The 16,658-nt window shown below is 38.7% G+C and overlaps 1 protein-coding gene and 1 gene segment (V, D, J or C); one reads left to right on the top strand and one right to left on the bottom strand.

The window, feature by feature from the left end:
• The first annotated feature begins 609 nt into the window (after nucleotides 1-609).
• Nucleotides 610-1,113, top strand: LOC116080533. The segment is given in 2 exon segments: nucleotides 610-702; nucleotides 785-1,113. Coding segments are annotated over 2 exon segments (375 nt in total).
• A 5,168-nt stretch (nucleotides 1,114-6,281) lies between these two features.
• Nucleotides 6,282-7,963, bottom strand: LOC116081129 (S-adenosylmethionine decarboxylase proenzyme 2-like). The gene is made up of 2 exons (XM_031357750.1): nucleotides 7,883-7,963; nucleotides 6,282-6,706 (listed from the first exon to the last, which is right to left on the bottom strand). The coding sequence occupies exons 1-2, from the start codon at nucleotides 7,961-7,963 to the stop codon at nucleotides 6,299-6,301; spliced, it is 489 nt and encodes a 162-aa protein (XP_031213610.1). The 3' UTR covers nucleotides 6,282-6,298.
• Between the last annotated feature and the right edge of the window lie 8,695 nt (nucleotides 7,964-16,658).

Below are 16,658 nucleotides of genomic sequence, written 5' to 3'. Positions count from 1 at the left end.
TCAGTCTATATAACAGTGTGGTATCTAACTACAAATGAGAGACTCATTGCAAATCTCTGTTGATAGAGTAAAATTTATTTCCTTGATTTAATCAGTTTAATGGTGATTCTATAATTATTTACATGCAAGCATTTCTGAAGTATATTTACTTTTGGTCATTTGGGTGAGTTTTTTACTATGTAGCATTTTGAAAAGGCAAATGTTAATTGTATGTATTGTAAGGATGCTTTAAATTCTGTAAATTCTGTAAACTTAGCTATTTTGAAATTTCACATCACTATTATTTTCCTATAACCGTCTGCAAATCCATCTGATACCCTTGTCAGAAGTAGAGCAATTGTCTGAATATGGAAATCTTCTTAGATCCTAGGCCATGGTGTTACATCCACATCATCTGCACACTGCTCATGGAAGGGGCACAGGATGAATTTCCTCAGACAGGATAAGGACTTGGACATCAGCATCCTGCTGCCTAACCCTGGTGTTCTCTATCTCTATCTTCTTAAGCAGGACTAGTTCCTTATCTAAGAATTACCCTGCTCATGAATATGTAAATCATGTGAAACTGTGGTAGTAAATACAGGAATGTTCACACTCCACAATAACACATGATCACTGCTCTCTCTCTCTAGTGACTGAGAAAACAGGACTTCACTATGGAATGGAGCCATATCATTCTCTTTCTGGGGGCAGCATGTACATGTAAGGGGCTTCAATTTCCAGACCTGAGGGTGGGCCACTCACTCAAGTGGCAATGATAACCAATCTGCTTTTCCCTCCACAGATGTCCACTCTGAAGTTCAGCTGCAGCAGTCTGGGGCCGAGCTGGTGAAGCCTGGGGCTTCAGTGAAGCTGTCCTGCAAGGCTTCTGGCTATACCTTCACCGAGTACTATATGCACTGGGTGAAGCAGAGACCTGGGCAGGGCCTGGAATGGATTGGACGGATTTATCCTGGAGATGGTGATACTGACTACAATGAGAAGTTCAAGGGCAAGGCCACACTGACTGTAGACACATCGTCCAGCACAGCCTACATGCAGCTCAGCAGCCTGACATCTGAGGACTCTGCCATCTATTACTGTGCAAGACACTGTGTTGAAACCACATCCTGAGAGTGTCAGAAACCCTAGAGGAGCAGGAAACTTCTCCGGGACTGAGATGACAGAGATGAGTAGCGTGGAGACATATATAGAAATAATCCTCTGAGTGCCCATTTTTTGTTGCTCCTCCTTAGAGACCTAAATTGCAACTTTGTAAAGGATATCTGTGAATAGAGTGGTGTCGATTGAGTATGCTCCTAGAGTATGCCATACCGTTCAATTTCTTTTGCAGTGACCATTGACATGTTTCTTTTCCAAAAAAGCAACAAATAAGAGATTAAGCATGGTAAAAATATCTATGATTTTTACATAAACCAGAACTCTTTTTGAAATTGTTGGAAATAAAGTATAATACAAATTTGACCTATAATATCCAAGCAAACTCTAGGTGAAAAAAAAACTCTACACAGTCTTAAGTCTTAAGTGACTTCGTGGTTGTATTGTCAACTCTGGTTGTGTGGTCTATCAAAAGTTTCAATCTCTTTGAATGCAACAGATATTTGTAACACAATGAATAGTCATATAAGTACAATTGTTGCATGTTGGACAAAAGTATCCTAAAGTCACTTTTCAAACACCTCATTTATCAATTCAATGCATGTACATGCTAGATGGGTTAGGCTCTGATGTTATATGTTAATATCTGGTCTCATAAATCTGGACCAAGGTACAGTAATCATCCCTACGGTTACTAGGCTTTTGAGAACATGGACCAATAGTGATATTACATTAAGTATCACAGTAGGTTGCACACCTGGAGCTCATTCTTGTGCTACAGCGTATTTGTGAATTTGTTTGTCTCTGTATCTATGTGTGTTTCTTGTGCTTTGTCTTTTGGGCTTTCCCTTCTGATTGTTCTCTTTGTGCTATTGCAGTTTGTTTGCTTTTCTGTTAGCTTATTTTGTTTTTCATTTTTATTATTTTTAGGTTCTGTTTGCTTTCTTATTAGATAAAGGAAGGGAGTTGAGGAGGGAAGATCAGGGAAGAGTTGGGGAAGGTGAATCAGTAATCAGAATATAGAGTATAAAAAATCTATTTTTCAATAAAAATAAGCAAAAAGCAAAAACAAAAAACAATCATAAGACCTAAAATATGTCCTGTCTACAAGACACATAGGGACAAATATGTAGCAGAGACTGAGGGAATGGCTAACCAAAAACTGGCCCTAGTTGAGCTCCATCCCATGAGCTAGCACCAATCATGGACAGTATTAATGATAGTCAGTTATGCTTGCAGCCAGGAGCCTAGCCTGGCTATCCACTGAGTGGTTCCACCTTGCAGTTGACTGAAACAGAGGAAGGGACCGACTGCCAAACATTGGATGTAACTATTATGGAAGAGTTGGAGGAATGATTGAAGGCCCTGAAGTGGACATGTACTCCACAGGAAGCCCAACAGAGTCAACTATTGGAGCTGCCAAATACTAAACAACCAATTACACAGCATACACTGGCTGCACCTAGCCCTCCTGCATATATATAACAGATGTGCAGTTCTGTGTTATGTCTTAATGTGTGTCCTGTAGCAACAGGAGAAGGGTCTATGCCCAAAGCTGGTGCCTGATTGGAATCTGTTCAACTGGCTAGACTGCGTTGTCTGGCCTCAGTGTGAGTTGACATGCCTCCTGTTGCAGAGGCTTGATGTACCAGGATATGGGGGGATACCCATGCATGACCCACACTCTCAGAAAAGAGCAGGGACAATTGGAGGAGGAACTGTATGAAAGGAGACTGAAGGGGGAATGACCAGGTTGTAAAGTGAATAAATAATGGAAATATTATAAATAAACTAAAACTTCTGATATCTTTTTTTTGTGGAAATCTTACATAGGTCCAAGTTCCTAGAATTTTTGTCTCCTGTCTCTCTTTAAATTGTTTAAAGTTTAATCATAGGCTAAGAGTTAGTAGGTATTTAAGGCAAAAGTGTATGTAAAATGCATAATGTTAAGGTATCATGAAAAAAGTGAGTAAAATATTTGGGTTTTTATCTGTATGTGTTTGTGTGTGTGTGTGTGTGTGTGTGTGTGTATGTGTGTGTGTGTGTGTGTGTGTTTATGGGTGTGCCTTGCATACATGTTTGTATGTTTCTCCACACATGTTTGTGTATTTTCAGTAATTAATTTTCTGTTATTAAACTCTGTAATTTCTTCTAGGTAAGTTATTTCTTGAGGGCATCCCTGCAGGTGTCAGAGAGGGATGCAAGCCATGTGAAATGATAAGACTGTGAACGTACTACAAATTGACTTTGTAAACTTGGAACAGACTTGGGGATTCTAAGCATGGGCAGTTTACTTTACATATATTTAAACACAACAGAACTTGGAAAAGGTTCTCCAGGAAATACTGATTTGCATAATCAATCCAATTCCAGGTACACAATGAAGTTTAATGTGTGACTATATAGATAACATTTTATGAAATTCTCCAGACTATGAATGTGGGTTCTATAATTAAAATATCTAGAACCTAATGTGATCTCTAACCAACAGTGTAGAGGCCATGAAGTGACATCTGCCCTAAAGACGGGCGATGATGGAGGGAGGGAGAAGACTAGGATAATCATTTGGGAGAATTAGAGAGGGGTCTGTCCCTACACATAGCAGAAATGTCACCAGGTTGTTAGGAACCTTGACTCTCAGTTTTCTGGATGTTGTGCAGTTGGATTGATGGGGAGGTGAGGTGAGGGTGAAGGACTGGGAGAACAGGGACAGGGACACTGTGGTCAGAATACAATATACGAGAGATCAAAAAAATAAAATTCTCAAAGAATTGATAAAAATATTATATTAAATATAACAAGGAAGGAGATCACTTCTGCTACCATTGTTGAATAAAATGTTATAGGAAGCAAACAGTTGTTTTGGGGAGGCTATTATACCCTGGCAGATTGGCATATGTTATGGCATATATTAAGCCAGAAAGAAGGTCAGCAGAAGTGCTTGCAAATTATTGGAGAGTTAAGCTAAGAGCACATGTATGAATACAGATCACTGGACTAGCGTGAATATTAGTTATCTGTTTTGAGAAATGAGGTTCAATTTCCTGTATCATAAGAATGTGCTCATAGCCTGGATTACACAGTTCTACTGGGTTATGTCTTAGAATTAAAGCCCTAACATAAGATTAGTCCTACTTATGAGAAAAGGTAGCAGTTTACACAGGAATATGATATAAAATTTTTTCTAGGAGGGAATACAGAAGAGAGTTATTTACATAATAATGCTACATATAATTTACATTTCTTTAGCATATTCTTTCATTACTGTGTATCATACACTAGTCATAATTCAATCATCAATAGAATGCTATGTCTTCTAATCCAAATTCTTGACTTTAACATATGCATTCACCATTCATAAAAGATTCTTAATCTGAGGCAGTGGAAGAAAAGTGTGACTGCTCGTGCAGAAGTGGGCATAATCCAGAAACCTTCCCAACATAACCCAACAGCTGAATGCAACAAAGCTGAAATCAGTGTCAGTGTTGGAGGAAAATTATCTGTATTTCAGATTTCCCAGAGAACTATAAATGCCATATTTTTGTGTCTCTGAGAAAGGTGAATGCCATAATTCCTGATATAACTGTTTTGAACTAACAACAGCAATAGGCATTTTAATTCCTCACCATTTCTATATTCTCAGAAATTTGCTCTGACAGCTGCAGGTCAACATGGGTGAAGGTAATGCCAGGCCTCTGGGTTCCCAGGAAATCCAAGCCAAAGTTGTCAGCACAGAGTTATTTTTCCTCTGAGCAACTGGGCATGGAATAAGTGACAAATATAGGAAACAAAAGATGAGGGAAGGGAAAAGGAGCAAGAGAGAAGGAGGATTTCTCCCTGAGTGGGACAAAGGAAGATCTTCTGCATAGAAAGAAGAGAGGTGTAGCACATAGGAAAATTGCTGTTTGTGAAGGTAAAATGGGATAACCTGTGTTAGGATGAGGTTTTGTTTGTTTGTTTGTTTGCTTGTTTGCTTGTTTTTTTTTACACTCCAGATTTTATTCCCCACTCTTGCTGGGGGCCAGCCCTGATGAGGTGTTTCTTCTTTCTTCTTGGCTCTTCTTGAGGCAGCAGAGGAGGAAGAGGGTAGGTGGGGGTAAGACTTTGTCTTATGAGATTCTGGGGTAAGACTTTGTCTTAGGAGAAATTTAAGGTTGCTGTATAATAAAAAGTTTACTAACCTAATTGTAAGTTACAATGCTATTTTAGCTCACCTGCCTTCTGTGATCCTCTCATACCAGAAACTGCAGTTTCTGGCACTTAGCACCTCATCTTAAACAGCAAGAGATTAAGTAAAGGATTGATTGCTAGAGCCTTTTTCCTATTGTTCAGATGCCTCTTTCTAGTTGAGCTAAGGGGAAGTTTGGAGCAATATACTTCTATTGAACCAGGAGAAGAGAATAACACTCACAGAAGGAAAAACTTTTACATAGAAAATATGCATAATCTCACATAAATTCATTACAGATTTTTCATGCTCATTTATCCATTCATACCCAGTTGGGCCCAGTTTGCATTCATTATCACAATTACATACTTATACACACACATGCTTACATTCGCACAATTACTTACTTACACACCTATCCATAACTCCATATGCATCTGGAGCAAAAGACCAAGCTCTGGTGCAGAAATAACTCACTCATTCTGGATGAAAACTGGAGCTCCAATATTTATTACATAGAGAAAGAAAAGGTTAATGCTAAGTTAATTAAACCCATGTTTGTAAGAAACAAGGTTTGTTTCTTTTAATAATATTAAGCCTGCCTTTTCCTTACCATGGGGCAGAACAGGTCCCATTGTAAGGAGAAGCCTGCCTGCTCCTTCTTGCTCTCTGCTGCATCTTCTTTTTTCCTCTTTCCCTCTGCATTCTGTACATGGCTCTCTTAGTATTTTATGTTACCTATAGTTTCTAAGTTATTCCACTCTGCATTCTCCTTCTAATCTAAGAAGAGAACTTTCTAAAACCTTCTTCTCAGATCAGTTCTCACCTATGTTCCTCTCACCTCAGTCCCCCAGTTCTGAGTCTACTTTTTGTCCTCAGCCCTTAAGCATCTTTCAGAGTACATGATCACATGTTAAATGTCTATTAAAAGTTCACACAGTTAGCACGGCCCCCAGGATCAACATCTAGAAAGCAGCCACCACCTCCTGTGTGTCTTCTCTTTTTGCGTTTTTTCTTCTTCATTTTTCTTAATCAACTCTGCTGTTGTTGCTGTTTCTTAGCAAAACTGGTATAAACAAAATTGTAATCGTTGAACATAGCACTCTGGCAATCAAGACGTTTAAAACCATCAATCTTCTGGGGTGAAGAAAGCACTGTGCGACATTTAGAACTCTGATTAACAAACAAGGTGGTCACAAATTTTCCTGGATTGAAGACTTCCACAACTTTCCTGATCAGGTCATCATAGGAGGTCTGACTTAGGTTTGTTTCAAAGCTAACATAAGAAAATTCTGGTTCTGGAGTGATGTGAATAGTCCAATATGTTCCATCCGATTTCATTCCATTCATCGAGTAGCCACAAGGAATGAACAGTGTGGCGTCAATGACAGAACCTGGTATCAGGTCACAAATTCCACCACCTTGTAGTTGCAGAAAGCCCTAGGTGTAATGATAGTGTAATCATTTTGAAGTGTATGCATTATTATATCAAGGAGTTAAATAACTTGCATGAATGCTCTCTTCTGGGTTTAGGTGTTCTGTGCCACTCTTGCTGTGGAACTGAAGTGCATGTAGAAAAGAACTTTGACTGTATGAATCTTTACGACACTTGTGAAAACGATTCAGTTTGGTTTATGCACAGCGTAATATTTCTGCAGGCATTGTCCAAAATCCCCCACAGGCAAGGCTTCCGTCCCCATTAGGTACGGCCTCAGCTGACCATCTGCGACTGTTCTATTAAATTGCTGCCAGAAGTTTTACATCGCTACCTCCACTTTCTAGAGCATATTCTCTACTAATGTTATTCAAAACCAATTTTTACTTCATACAAGTGTTTTATGCAATGGCAATTAAAGATTTTCTTCCAAAAAAAAAAAGTTCACACAGAAAATAAAATTATAAATAAGTAATCAAATAATGAAATAGAAGTTTACAACAGTGAATGTTTGCATGAGTACCATTAGGAATAATTATCTAGCTAAACATCCATCACTTACCTTGGCTCCACAGGTTCACTGAAGGTTTAAAACCATAACTAAATTCATAAGTGAAGTTTTGTATAGATAAACCCAATTGATACGTGCTCTTCTGTCCCAACATCTATAACAAATCATTAGTTCACTTTTTATGACCTTTAGTTAATTGTTTTACAACCTCTTGGAATGTTCTCTCAGTAGGAGAAAACCTGGTTACCATCTAAGAGCAATTAACTGGTGACACTTGGGAGACTGGCAGAGTTCTCATTGTACTTTTGACTATCAGGAATTGATCTAAAAGCAGTTCCATTATAAAAGAGGTTAATAATCACAGATATAGTTTTAGGAATTCTTATAGTGTGGGCTCCCTCTCCCTCATCCTGGAAGAGCGAAAATGAAACTACTCTCAGATCCAGGGCTGCGGATACCTCCTGTGGAGTAGTATTGACTACTGTAGATCAAACACTTTCGCACTTGCCTTTGAAGTACCTTTTCCTCTGGTCTCGTGTTGATGTTAAACGGCTTGGTATTGGGCTGTCCTTGGTTTCGATATTGCCTCTGGTTATTTAAACTCAGTTCTCCCCTAAGTAAAGGAACATCCTGGTGCAGCTACCTGGTGTCTGTGTCTTGTCTCTCTTACCCGCTTGTATTCATAGGTACTCAATACTCTCCAGTCCAAGAGCACCCAACGGAGTGAGGGTCTGCTGGTGGACTCCAACATTATAGGATTATAATTAAGAATTAGCTCATCTATTTGTCTACATAGCATCACTACAAGACAGTACATCTTCATGGATCTGCAGAGACCTGCTATTACTTAGTGAGTGTATATATGTTTAATAATAACATGAAATGCATATTAATAGCAGGAATATTTTCTAAAATTAGTCCCTTACAGCCTTGCTTAATAAAGGCTCACCTGTCACAGATTATATAATAATTCAAAGCTGGCCTTTTCAGGATGATCACTTGCTAGTTATTAACTTGTTAATTATAGTTCTGACCCACCCTGCTCCACGCCCCATGGTCCACCCTTCAACTTTCACATCCTATACCTCCTACCTGTTGCACAATTTTCCCTGTCCAATCACATTAAGACAGTGACAGGCCTGTGATTGGACAGGAATAGAGAGGTGGAGCTAGAGCTTAAGAGGAAAAAGGTCAGAGAGCAGGAGGAAGAGATTATCATTATGGAGGCAGGGGAACATTCAGACCCTGCATGGTTATACAGCCATAGGTAGCTAAGGTTTTTACAAGGTTAGGATAATTGGGTTAAAACATTGTCTTTATCTTTGAGCTCTGAAATTATTGTATTGGCATCTTGTGAATTGTGATCTTATTGATATATAAACCTGATTGGATAATTACGCCTTAAGGGTCACCCTTTTACCAGGTACTAGGCATTAGATACTGATTGTGGGGGTGTAGAACATTGTGTGTAAGCAAGAGGATCTTGCTAGCTGGGAAAAAATAGAAGGAACCTGCCAGGACATAGTGATGTGGCTAGTCAGTACAGACTAACATGGTCCAGTGGGAAAGACAATTTGCGGGGTGTATTCATTTCTAATATTTCCTGCAATACCTCCCCACACCCCTGTCTCCACTAGGATGTCCCCATCCCCCATCCCCACCCAACCAGTCCTCTAAACTCCCTGGGGCCTTCAGTCTCTTGAGGATTAGATGCATCTTCTCTGATTGAACCCAGACCCAGCAGTCCTCTGCTGTATATATTTTGGGAGCCTCATATCAGCTGGTGTATGCTGCCTGGTTGGTGAGCCAGTGTTGAATAGATCTTGAGGGTCCAGGTTAATTGAGACTGCTGGTTCTCCTACAGGGTTCTCCGCCTCTTCCTCTCCATCTAACCTTTCCCTTATTTAATCACAGGGGTCAGCAGCGTCTGTCCATTGGTTGAGTGCAAATACTTGCATCTGACTCTTTCAGCTATTAGTTGGGTCTTTCAGAGTGTGGTCACGATAGGTCCCTTTTTGTGAGTGCTCCATAGCCTCAGTAATAGTGTCAGACCTTGGGGCCTCCTCTTGAGATGGATCCACATTTAGCCTATTGCTGGACCTTCTTTTCCTCAGTCTCTTCTCTGTTTCCATCCCTGCAGTTCTTTCAGACAGGAATAAATATGGGTCAGAGTTTTGACTGTGGAAAGACAATCTCCTCCCTCACTTGAGTAATTTATTTTCAATTGGGCTTGTTAATTAGGATATACATGGGGGCATTGATTGATTGATTGATTGATTGATTGATTGATTGATTGATTTTACAGTCCAATTGTGGCCCTCTCCCCAGGTACCCTCGTGAACAAGTCCCTCCTACTATTGCCTTCCCTTTGCCTCTAAGAGTGTGTGTGCCCATTTAATATCATCCAATCCCGGTCTACCAAGTTTCTGCAGGATTAGGGGCATCATCTCTCACTGAGGTCTGACAAAGGAGTCCAGTTACGGGAATGGATTTGAATTTACATAAAAGCATTATGGACAGCTCTGCTTCTGTTATTGGTGGTCCCACATGAAAATTGAGCTACCCATCTGCTATATATGTGCTGACTTATTTCAGCCCATGTATGTTCTTTGGTTGGTGGCTCAGTCCCTGAGAATTCCTGCAATTATGGAGTGACTCTCACTGTGGATCTCTAAGATTAAAACCTTTTATCTGGATCAATTAGCCTTCTTTTACATGCTAACCACCAGTTGAGCCAGCACCAATAGTGGAAAATGCTGTCTTTTGTCCACTGGATGGTTTTAGCTCCTTTGTCAAAGATCAAGTGGCCATAGGTTTGTGGGTTCATTTCTGGGTCTTCAATTCTATTCCATTGATCAACCTGCCTGTCACTTGACCAATGCCATGCAGTTTTTATCACAATTGTTTTGTAGTACAGCTTAAGATCTGGGATGGGGATTACACCAGAATTTCCTTTATTGTTGAGAACAGTTTTGGCTATCCTGGGATTTTTATTTTTCCAGATGAATTTGCAAATTGCTCTTTCTAAGTCTGTGAGGAATTGAGTTGGAATTTTGATGGGGATTATATTGAAGCTTTACATTGCTTTCGGCAAGATGGCCATTTTTTACTATATTAATCCTGCCAATCCATGAGGATGGGAGATCTTTCCATCTTCTGAGATCTTCAATTTGCTTCTTCAGAGACTTGAAGTTTTTGTCAAACAGATATTTTACTTGCTTAGTTAGAGTAACACTAATGTATTTTATATTATTTTTGACTATTGTGAATGGTGTGGTTTCGCTAATTTCTTACTCAACCTGTTATTCTTTGAGTAGAGGAAGGCCACTGATTTGCTTGAGTTAATTTTATATCCAGCTATTTTGCTGAAGTTGTTTATCAGGTTTAGGAGCTCTCTGGTGGAATTTTTGGTGTCACTTAATTATACTATCATATCATCAGCAAATAGTGATAACTTGACTTTTTTTACAAAGCTCAAGTCCAAGTGGATCAAAGACCTCCACATAAAACCAGATACACTCAAATTAATAGAAAAGAAAGTGGGGAAGAGCCTAGAGCACATAGGCTCAGGGAAAAATTTGCTGAACAGAACACCAATAGCTTATGCTGTAAGATCAAGAATCAACAAATGGGACTTCATAAAATTGCAAAGCTTCTGTAAGGGAAAAGACACTGTCAATAGGACAAAACGGCAACCAACAAATTCAGAAAAAAACTTTACCAATCCTATATGTGATAGAGGGCTAATATCTAATATATACAAAAAACTAAAGAAGTTAGACTCCAGAGAAACAAATAACCCAATTAAAAAATGGGGTACATAGCTAAACAAAGAATTGTCAACTAATGAATACCGGATGACTGAGAAGCACCTAAAGAAATGTTCAACATCCTTAGTCATCAGGGAAATGCAAATCAAAACAATCCTGAGATTCTACCTCACATCAGTCAGAATGGATAGGATAAAAACTCAGGTAACAGCAGATGCTGGAGAGGTTGTGGAGAAAGAGGAACACTCCTTCATTGCTGGTGGAATTGCAAGCTGGTACAACCACTCTGGAAATCAGTTTGGCAGTTCCTCTGGAAATTGGACAGAGTACTACCAGAGGACCCAGCGATACCACTCCTGGATATATACCCACAAGATGCTCCAACATATAATAAGAACACATGCTCCACTATGTTCATAGCAGCCTTAATTATAATAGCCAGAAACTGGAAACAACACACATGTCCCTCAACAGAGGAATGGATACAGAAAATGTAGTACATTTACATAATGGAGTGCTACTCAGCTATTAAAAATCAATGAGTTTATGAAATTCTTGGGGAAATAGATGGATGTGGAGAATATCATTCTGAGTGAGGTTACTCAATCACAAAAGAACACACATGGTATTCATTCTCTGATAAGTGGATATTAGCCTAGAAGTTTGGAATACACAAATACAAAACACAAACAATAAGAAACTCAAGAAGAAGGAAGAGCAAAGTGAGGATACTTAGTTCCTTCTTAAAAGGGTGAACAAAATATTCATGGAAGGAATTGTAGAGGCTAACAGCAGAGACTAAAGGAAGGACAATTCCGAGACTGCTCCACCTGGGAATCCTTTCCATATTCAGTCATGAAATCTAGACACTATTGTGGATGCTAACAATTGCTGGATGACAGGAGCCTGATATAGCCGTCTCCTGAGAGGCCCTCATAGTACACAACTAATACAGAAGTAGAGGCTCACAGCCATTCATTGAACTGAGTACAGGGCCCCCAATGAAGGAGCTAGAGAAAGGACCCAAGGAGCTGAAGGTTTTGCAGCCCCTTAGGATGAACAACAATATGAACTAACTAGTACCCTCAGAGCTCCCAGGGACTAAAACTCCAACCAAAGAGTACACATGGGGGGACTCACGGCTCTAGCAGCATGTGTATAGCAGAGGGTGGCTAAGCCACTCATCAATGGGAGGAGAGGACCTTGATCCTGTGAAGGTTCTATGCCCCAGTGTAGGGGAATACCAGGACCAATAAGCGGGAGTGGGTGGGATAGTGAGCATGGGGAGTGGGGGGACAGGGGATTGTTTTAGTTTTTATTTTATTTTATTTTTTTCTTATTTTATTTTTTTATTTTTTATTTTTTTCTTTTTCTCTTTCTTTCTTTCTTTCTTTCTTTCTTTCTTTCTTTCTTTCTTTCTTTCTTTTGAGGGGAACCTGGGAAAGGAGATATTGTAAATAAGAAAACATATGATAAGATCACAATTAAAAAAAAAACCGTTTTATCTTGTTGGTCCTTTCCATTTTCTCTAAGTATAGTTTTTACTAATTAACCATTCTTGTTAATACAGGCCTATTTCAGCACTAAGTTCAAAACTGTTTGAGATACTAATGTTCAGCCAGGTCCTGAGCTGCTTCAACACTTTAGTTCTTGATATCAACACTCTCACTCTTATGTATAATTATTATGTAAGTTTTTATTTTGTCTAGTAAACAATGTTGGTGACTGATTTGTCCCCTGAACACAGGTGTTCTGATGCAGGTATAGCTTGATGAAGACAGGAAAAAGATTTTTATCTCCTGCCATTACATTTTCAGAAATTGGAACTGGAAGAACTGGATCCAATTGCCACAAAAGAAGAACCTGGCATTGAGAGAGATATTATAGTAATGTTGGCAAGACAAAACTTCTAATGCATAAAATGATTATGCCCATGTAGACTAAAACCATTTCTCATGTCAGCTGAGCTCTGTGAATACTGAAGTTACTTGTTTTTTTGTTTGTTTGTTTTTTTTTATCTTAAACATGACATTAAGGTAACTTCAGTGTAAGCTGTGACTAATCTATTCCCAGTGGAGCTTATGACCAGCAGATGGCATAATGAGGATGAGAATCCCCATAGTGAGATGAAGTAGTTATGGTGCAGCCTCTGTATCCACTGTGAATTTCTTTTTTAAGTGCATTAACTGATCTGCCCTGCTGTGATTAACCTGTGATGTTTCTGTGCTCAAACTCAGTAAAAATTCTTTGCTAAACAGTTCTCAGATTTTTGTTCACTTGTTTTTATTTGGTGTTTATAATTTATTGAATTAAAGTCATACAATGTTTTCTAAGAACTGTTTTCCCCACCCCCAACTATTTCCAGATCCTTCCTACCTCGGAACTCATGAACTACAAACCATTTTTTTTCTTTCTGAATAAAAGCAAAAAGTGAGAGACATTTAAGGGGGGGTTAAAAACAAACAGAAACAAAAGACAGAGAGAGAGAGAAGGAGAGAGAGAGAGAGAGAGAGAGAGAGAGAGAGAGAGAGAGAGAGAGAAACCAATAAAGACACAATTCTGTGTCAACAAAATATAGGCAAACAGTAAATGGGAGAAAGGGAATTGAACTGATTCCTTCCCCTATATGCTATGAAAAAAACATGAATGACATTCTGTAAATAAACATGAATGTACAAGCATCTCTCCAACAAGATGTAGAGTCATTTGAGTACAGTTTTGACAGGGTTATTGCTGGGAAACAACATAATTTTATTTATTATTTTTTGGCCAGTTTTCATGGGAAAGTCTTCAACCCAGGTACCTTGAGTTAAAGGCCATGTTTAGAAATGATATAGGTCATAGTAGACCTTAGTTGTATTGCTAATGTTAATATTGACAAATTGCCCTTTAATATTTATGTTTATACCCACCGTAGTGTCTGAGCCTTCATCACAGAGGCTCATATGTGAGGTGTGTAAGGATTGATGAAGACATTTATGAGTGGTCAAAGTGCTGAGAATGATTGACAGAGAACTCAGCCACAGAGGAGTAATGATACCAATCTCTCACACAAAATCAAGGACCACCAAAAAATGGAAAAGAAAGAGTGTAAGATGCAGAAAATGGGGTAAAAAGAGATCAATTTCTATCTCCAGAGATTTAACTGTTATTAGTTCAGACATGAACTCTCAGTAGCAGTATTTACCAACAAAAGACACATCCAAATAAAACCAGTGAACATTACTACATGAGAGACATCAAAATGACTGAGAAGGTAAAATGACTACTAGCAAGCTTAGCAATATCAGTTAAAACCCTTAGAACTGAATTATGTCAGTCATCCTCTAAGGTTAATATATCCAACTTGGTGCTGGTGTACCCTGTTGTAACCACCAAGAATAAGATAATAATTAAAAAATTACAGCATGGAAGGGGAGGAACTCTTAGGGCCCACACCAAGCTGAAGGTCTTTTGGCATTTGATGACTGATGGACAAAATATAATCTCTTGTTTAGGAAAGATTTCAGGAAGTTCACCATTTGCTAGTGATGACTATGTATGTATATATAGGTAGTACTAATTAAACTCATTGTGATATTAGTTAATGTAACAGAAGAGGTCAGGATGTTTGGAAAGATACTTATTGGAAGGTTCCAAAAGTAACAACAGGTACGTTGTGGTGGTAGATTATACTGTGAGTCCAGAGAGTAGTGGTTAATCATATCATATTTCATAAACAATTGAAAATTTCAAGGAAGAAAAATCCTTATGAAATACAGAGATAACAAATTTACATAAGTACAGAATATTCATACAAGTGTAGTTTGTACACTGTGCATATCTCTCCTCTAATCTTTTGTCCCTCTTATTTTCCCTTTAATTTCCTAGATAATTTCACCAGTACATCATCATGTATTTACATACATAGTTGTTTATAACTATGAAATATATGAGTTAATAATTTGAATCACATTTATTATTATTAATTATATTAATATTAATTATATTAATATCATTTCTATCTATGATTTAGCAATTATCTTAATACTGTTTCACTAATCACATCCATGTTTCCAAAAGCAATGTAAATTTCTTATTAATTTCTGGTCAAACATACACACACACACACACACACACACACACACACACATACATACACACACACAAGAGAGAGAGAGAGATTGAGTGAGAGAGAGATGCATGCGTTTTTGACAAAAACATCTTTGACACATATTTAGTTTATATCTGTAACTTAGTTACCCATAATAGTGCTGCATTATGTAAATATTTTAAGCACATTTATTTTTAGTAATTTTAGTGAGTTTTGAAGTATATAACCTGTGGGAAAGCCGATATTACTTGCATATATCTGGAAGGAATTTTTAATTCTCAAAAGTTAGGAGTTTTTGGAAGTTATCATCAAAATTATCATCACTATAATAATCATCATCATCAATCATCATCATCACAAAACACCATCTGCAAATCAATGTGTTAACATTGTCCCAGAGTGGAGCAACAGACTCAGCCCAAATATCTATGAGAGCTTAGACCCTAAGTTCCATCCACAGCATCTGCCCAGGGTTCAGGGAAAGTATATGGGATGCATTCCTTCAGGGAATATTAAGACTTGGACCAGAGCATCCTGCTGTCTGACCCATGCAACTTTTCAGTCCTTCCCCTCCAGTTCTTCTCCAGCTTAACTAAGTTCTTATTTAAGCTGTCCCCTGCTCATAAATATGGAAATCAGCTGAGTCTATGTCTGTAAATAGAGGAAAAACAGTCTATGATCAGTGTCCTCTCTATAGTATCTAAAAGAGGCAGATTCTAACCATGGACTGGACCTGTATCTTTCTCTTTTTCTTTTCATGAACTGTAGGTAAGGGGCTCACCATTTCTAAATCTCAAGAGGAGACAGGGCTTGAGGTGACAATGAAATCCACTCTGCCTTTATCTACACAAGAGTCCACTCCAAGGTTCAGCTGCAGCAGTCTAGAGCTGAGCTGGTGAGACCTGGATCCTCAGTGAAGCTGTCCTGCAAAGCTTCTGCCTACACCGTCACTGACTATGCTATGCACTGGCTGAAGCAGAGACCCAGACAGGGCCTGGAATAGAATAGAGGTATTGCTCCTGGAAGTGTTATTACTGCCTTCAATGAGAAATTCAAACCCAAGGCCACACTGAGTACAGATACATCTTTCAACACAGCCTACATGGAGCTCAGCAGCCTGACATCTCAGGACTCTGTGGTCTAGTACTTCACAAGACAGTGTTTTATCCACATCCTAAGTGGGTCAGAAACACTGCAGTAGCAGGAATCTTCCCTGGGACTGAGGTGACAGAAAGACTAACATTTAGATTTTCTCAGAAATAATAATTTTGATTGACCATTTCTTGTCTCTTCCTCATAGTCCCACAGTGCCTTCACCATCTTTGTAAAAGGACATCTATGAATAAAGTTGTGCTATTTGGATAAACCTACAGTTCATAATACTTTGTCAATCACTTTATGAGTTACCATATCCTGTTGGGAACCAAATGGTACTTGGCTGACCTGCCTCCACCTGACTAGAATCTAGAGACAAATATTCTGCCTGGCAACCACAAATTTCCTGCTTGGCCCTGACAGAAGCGTGATCAGTGTACCTTGACTTTTGAGAAACCGTTACCTACCCAACCGTTTCCTCCCTACCT

Source organism: Mastomys coucha, unplaced genomic scaffold (assembly GCF_008632895.1).
Source record: "Mastomys coucha isolate ucsf_1 unplaced genomic scaffold, UCSF_Mcou_1 pScaffold6, whole genome shotgun sequence".
Taxonomy (NCBI): domain Eukaryota; kingdom Metazoa; phylum Chordata; class Mammalia; order Rodentia; family Muridae; genus Mastomys; species Mastomys coucha.
Note: the sequence above shows the minus strand (reverse complement) of the source record. Positions and strands in the feature narration are given on the sequence as shown.

Bases quoted from the DNA above. Each gene is read 5' to 3' on its own strand.
- LOC116081129 (XM_031357750.1), bottom strand. From the start codon at position 7,963: ATGTTGGAGTCCACCAGCAGACCCTCACTCCGTTGGGTGCTCTTGGAC. The intron at 6,707-7,882 runs GTAAGAGAGACA...CATTACACCTAG, and splicing joins GTACCTATGAATACAAGCGG to GGCTTTCTGCAACTACAAGG.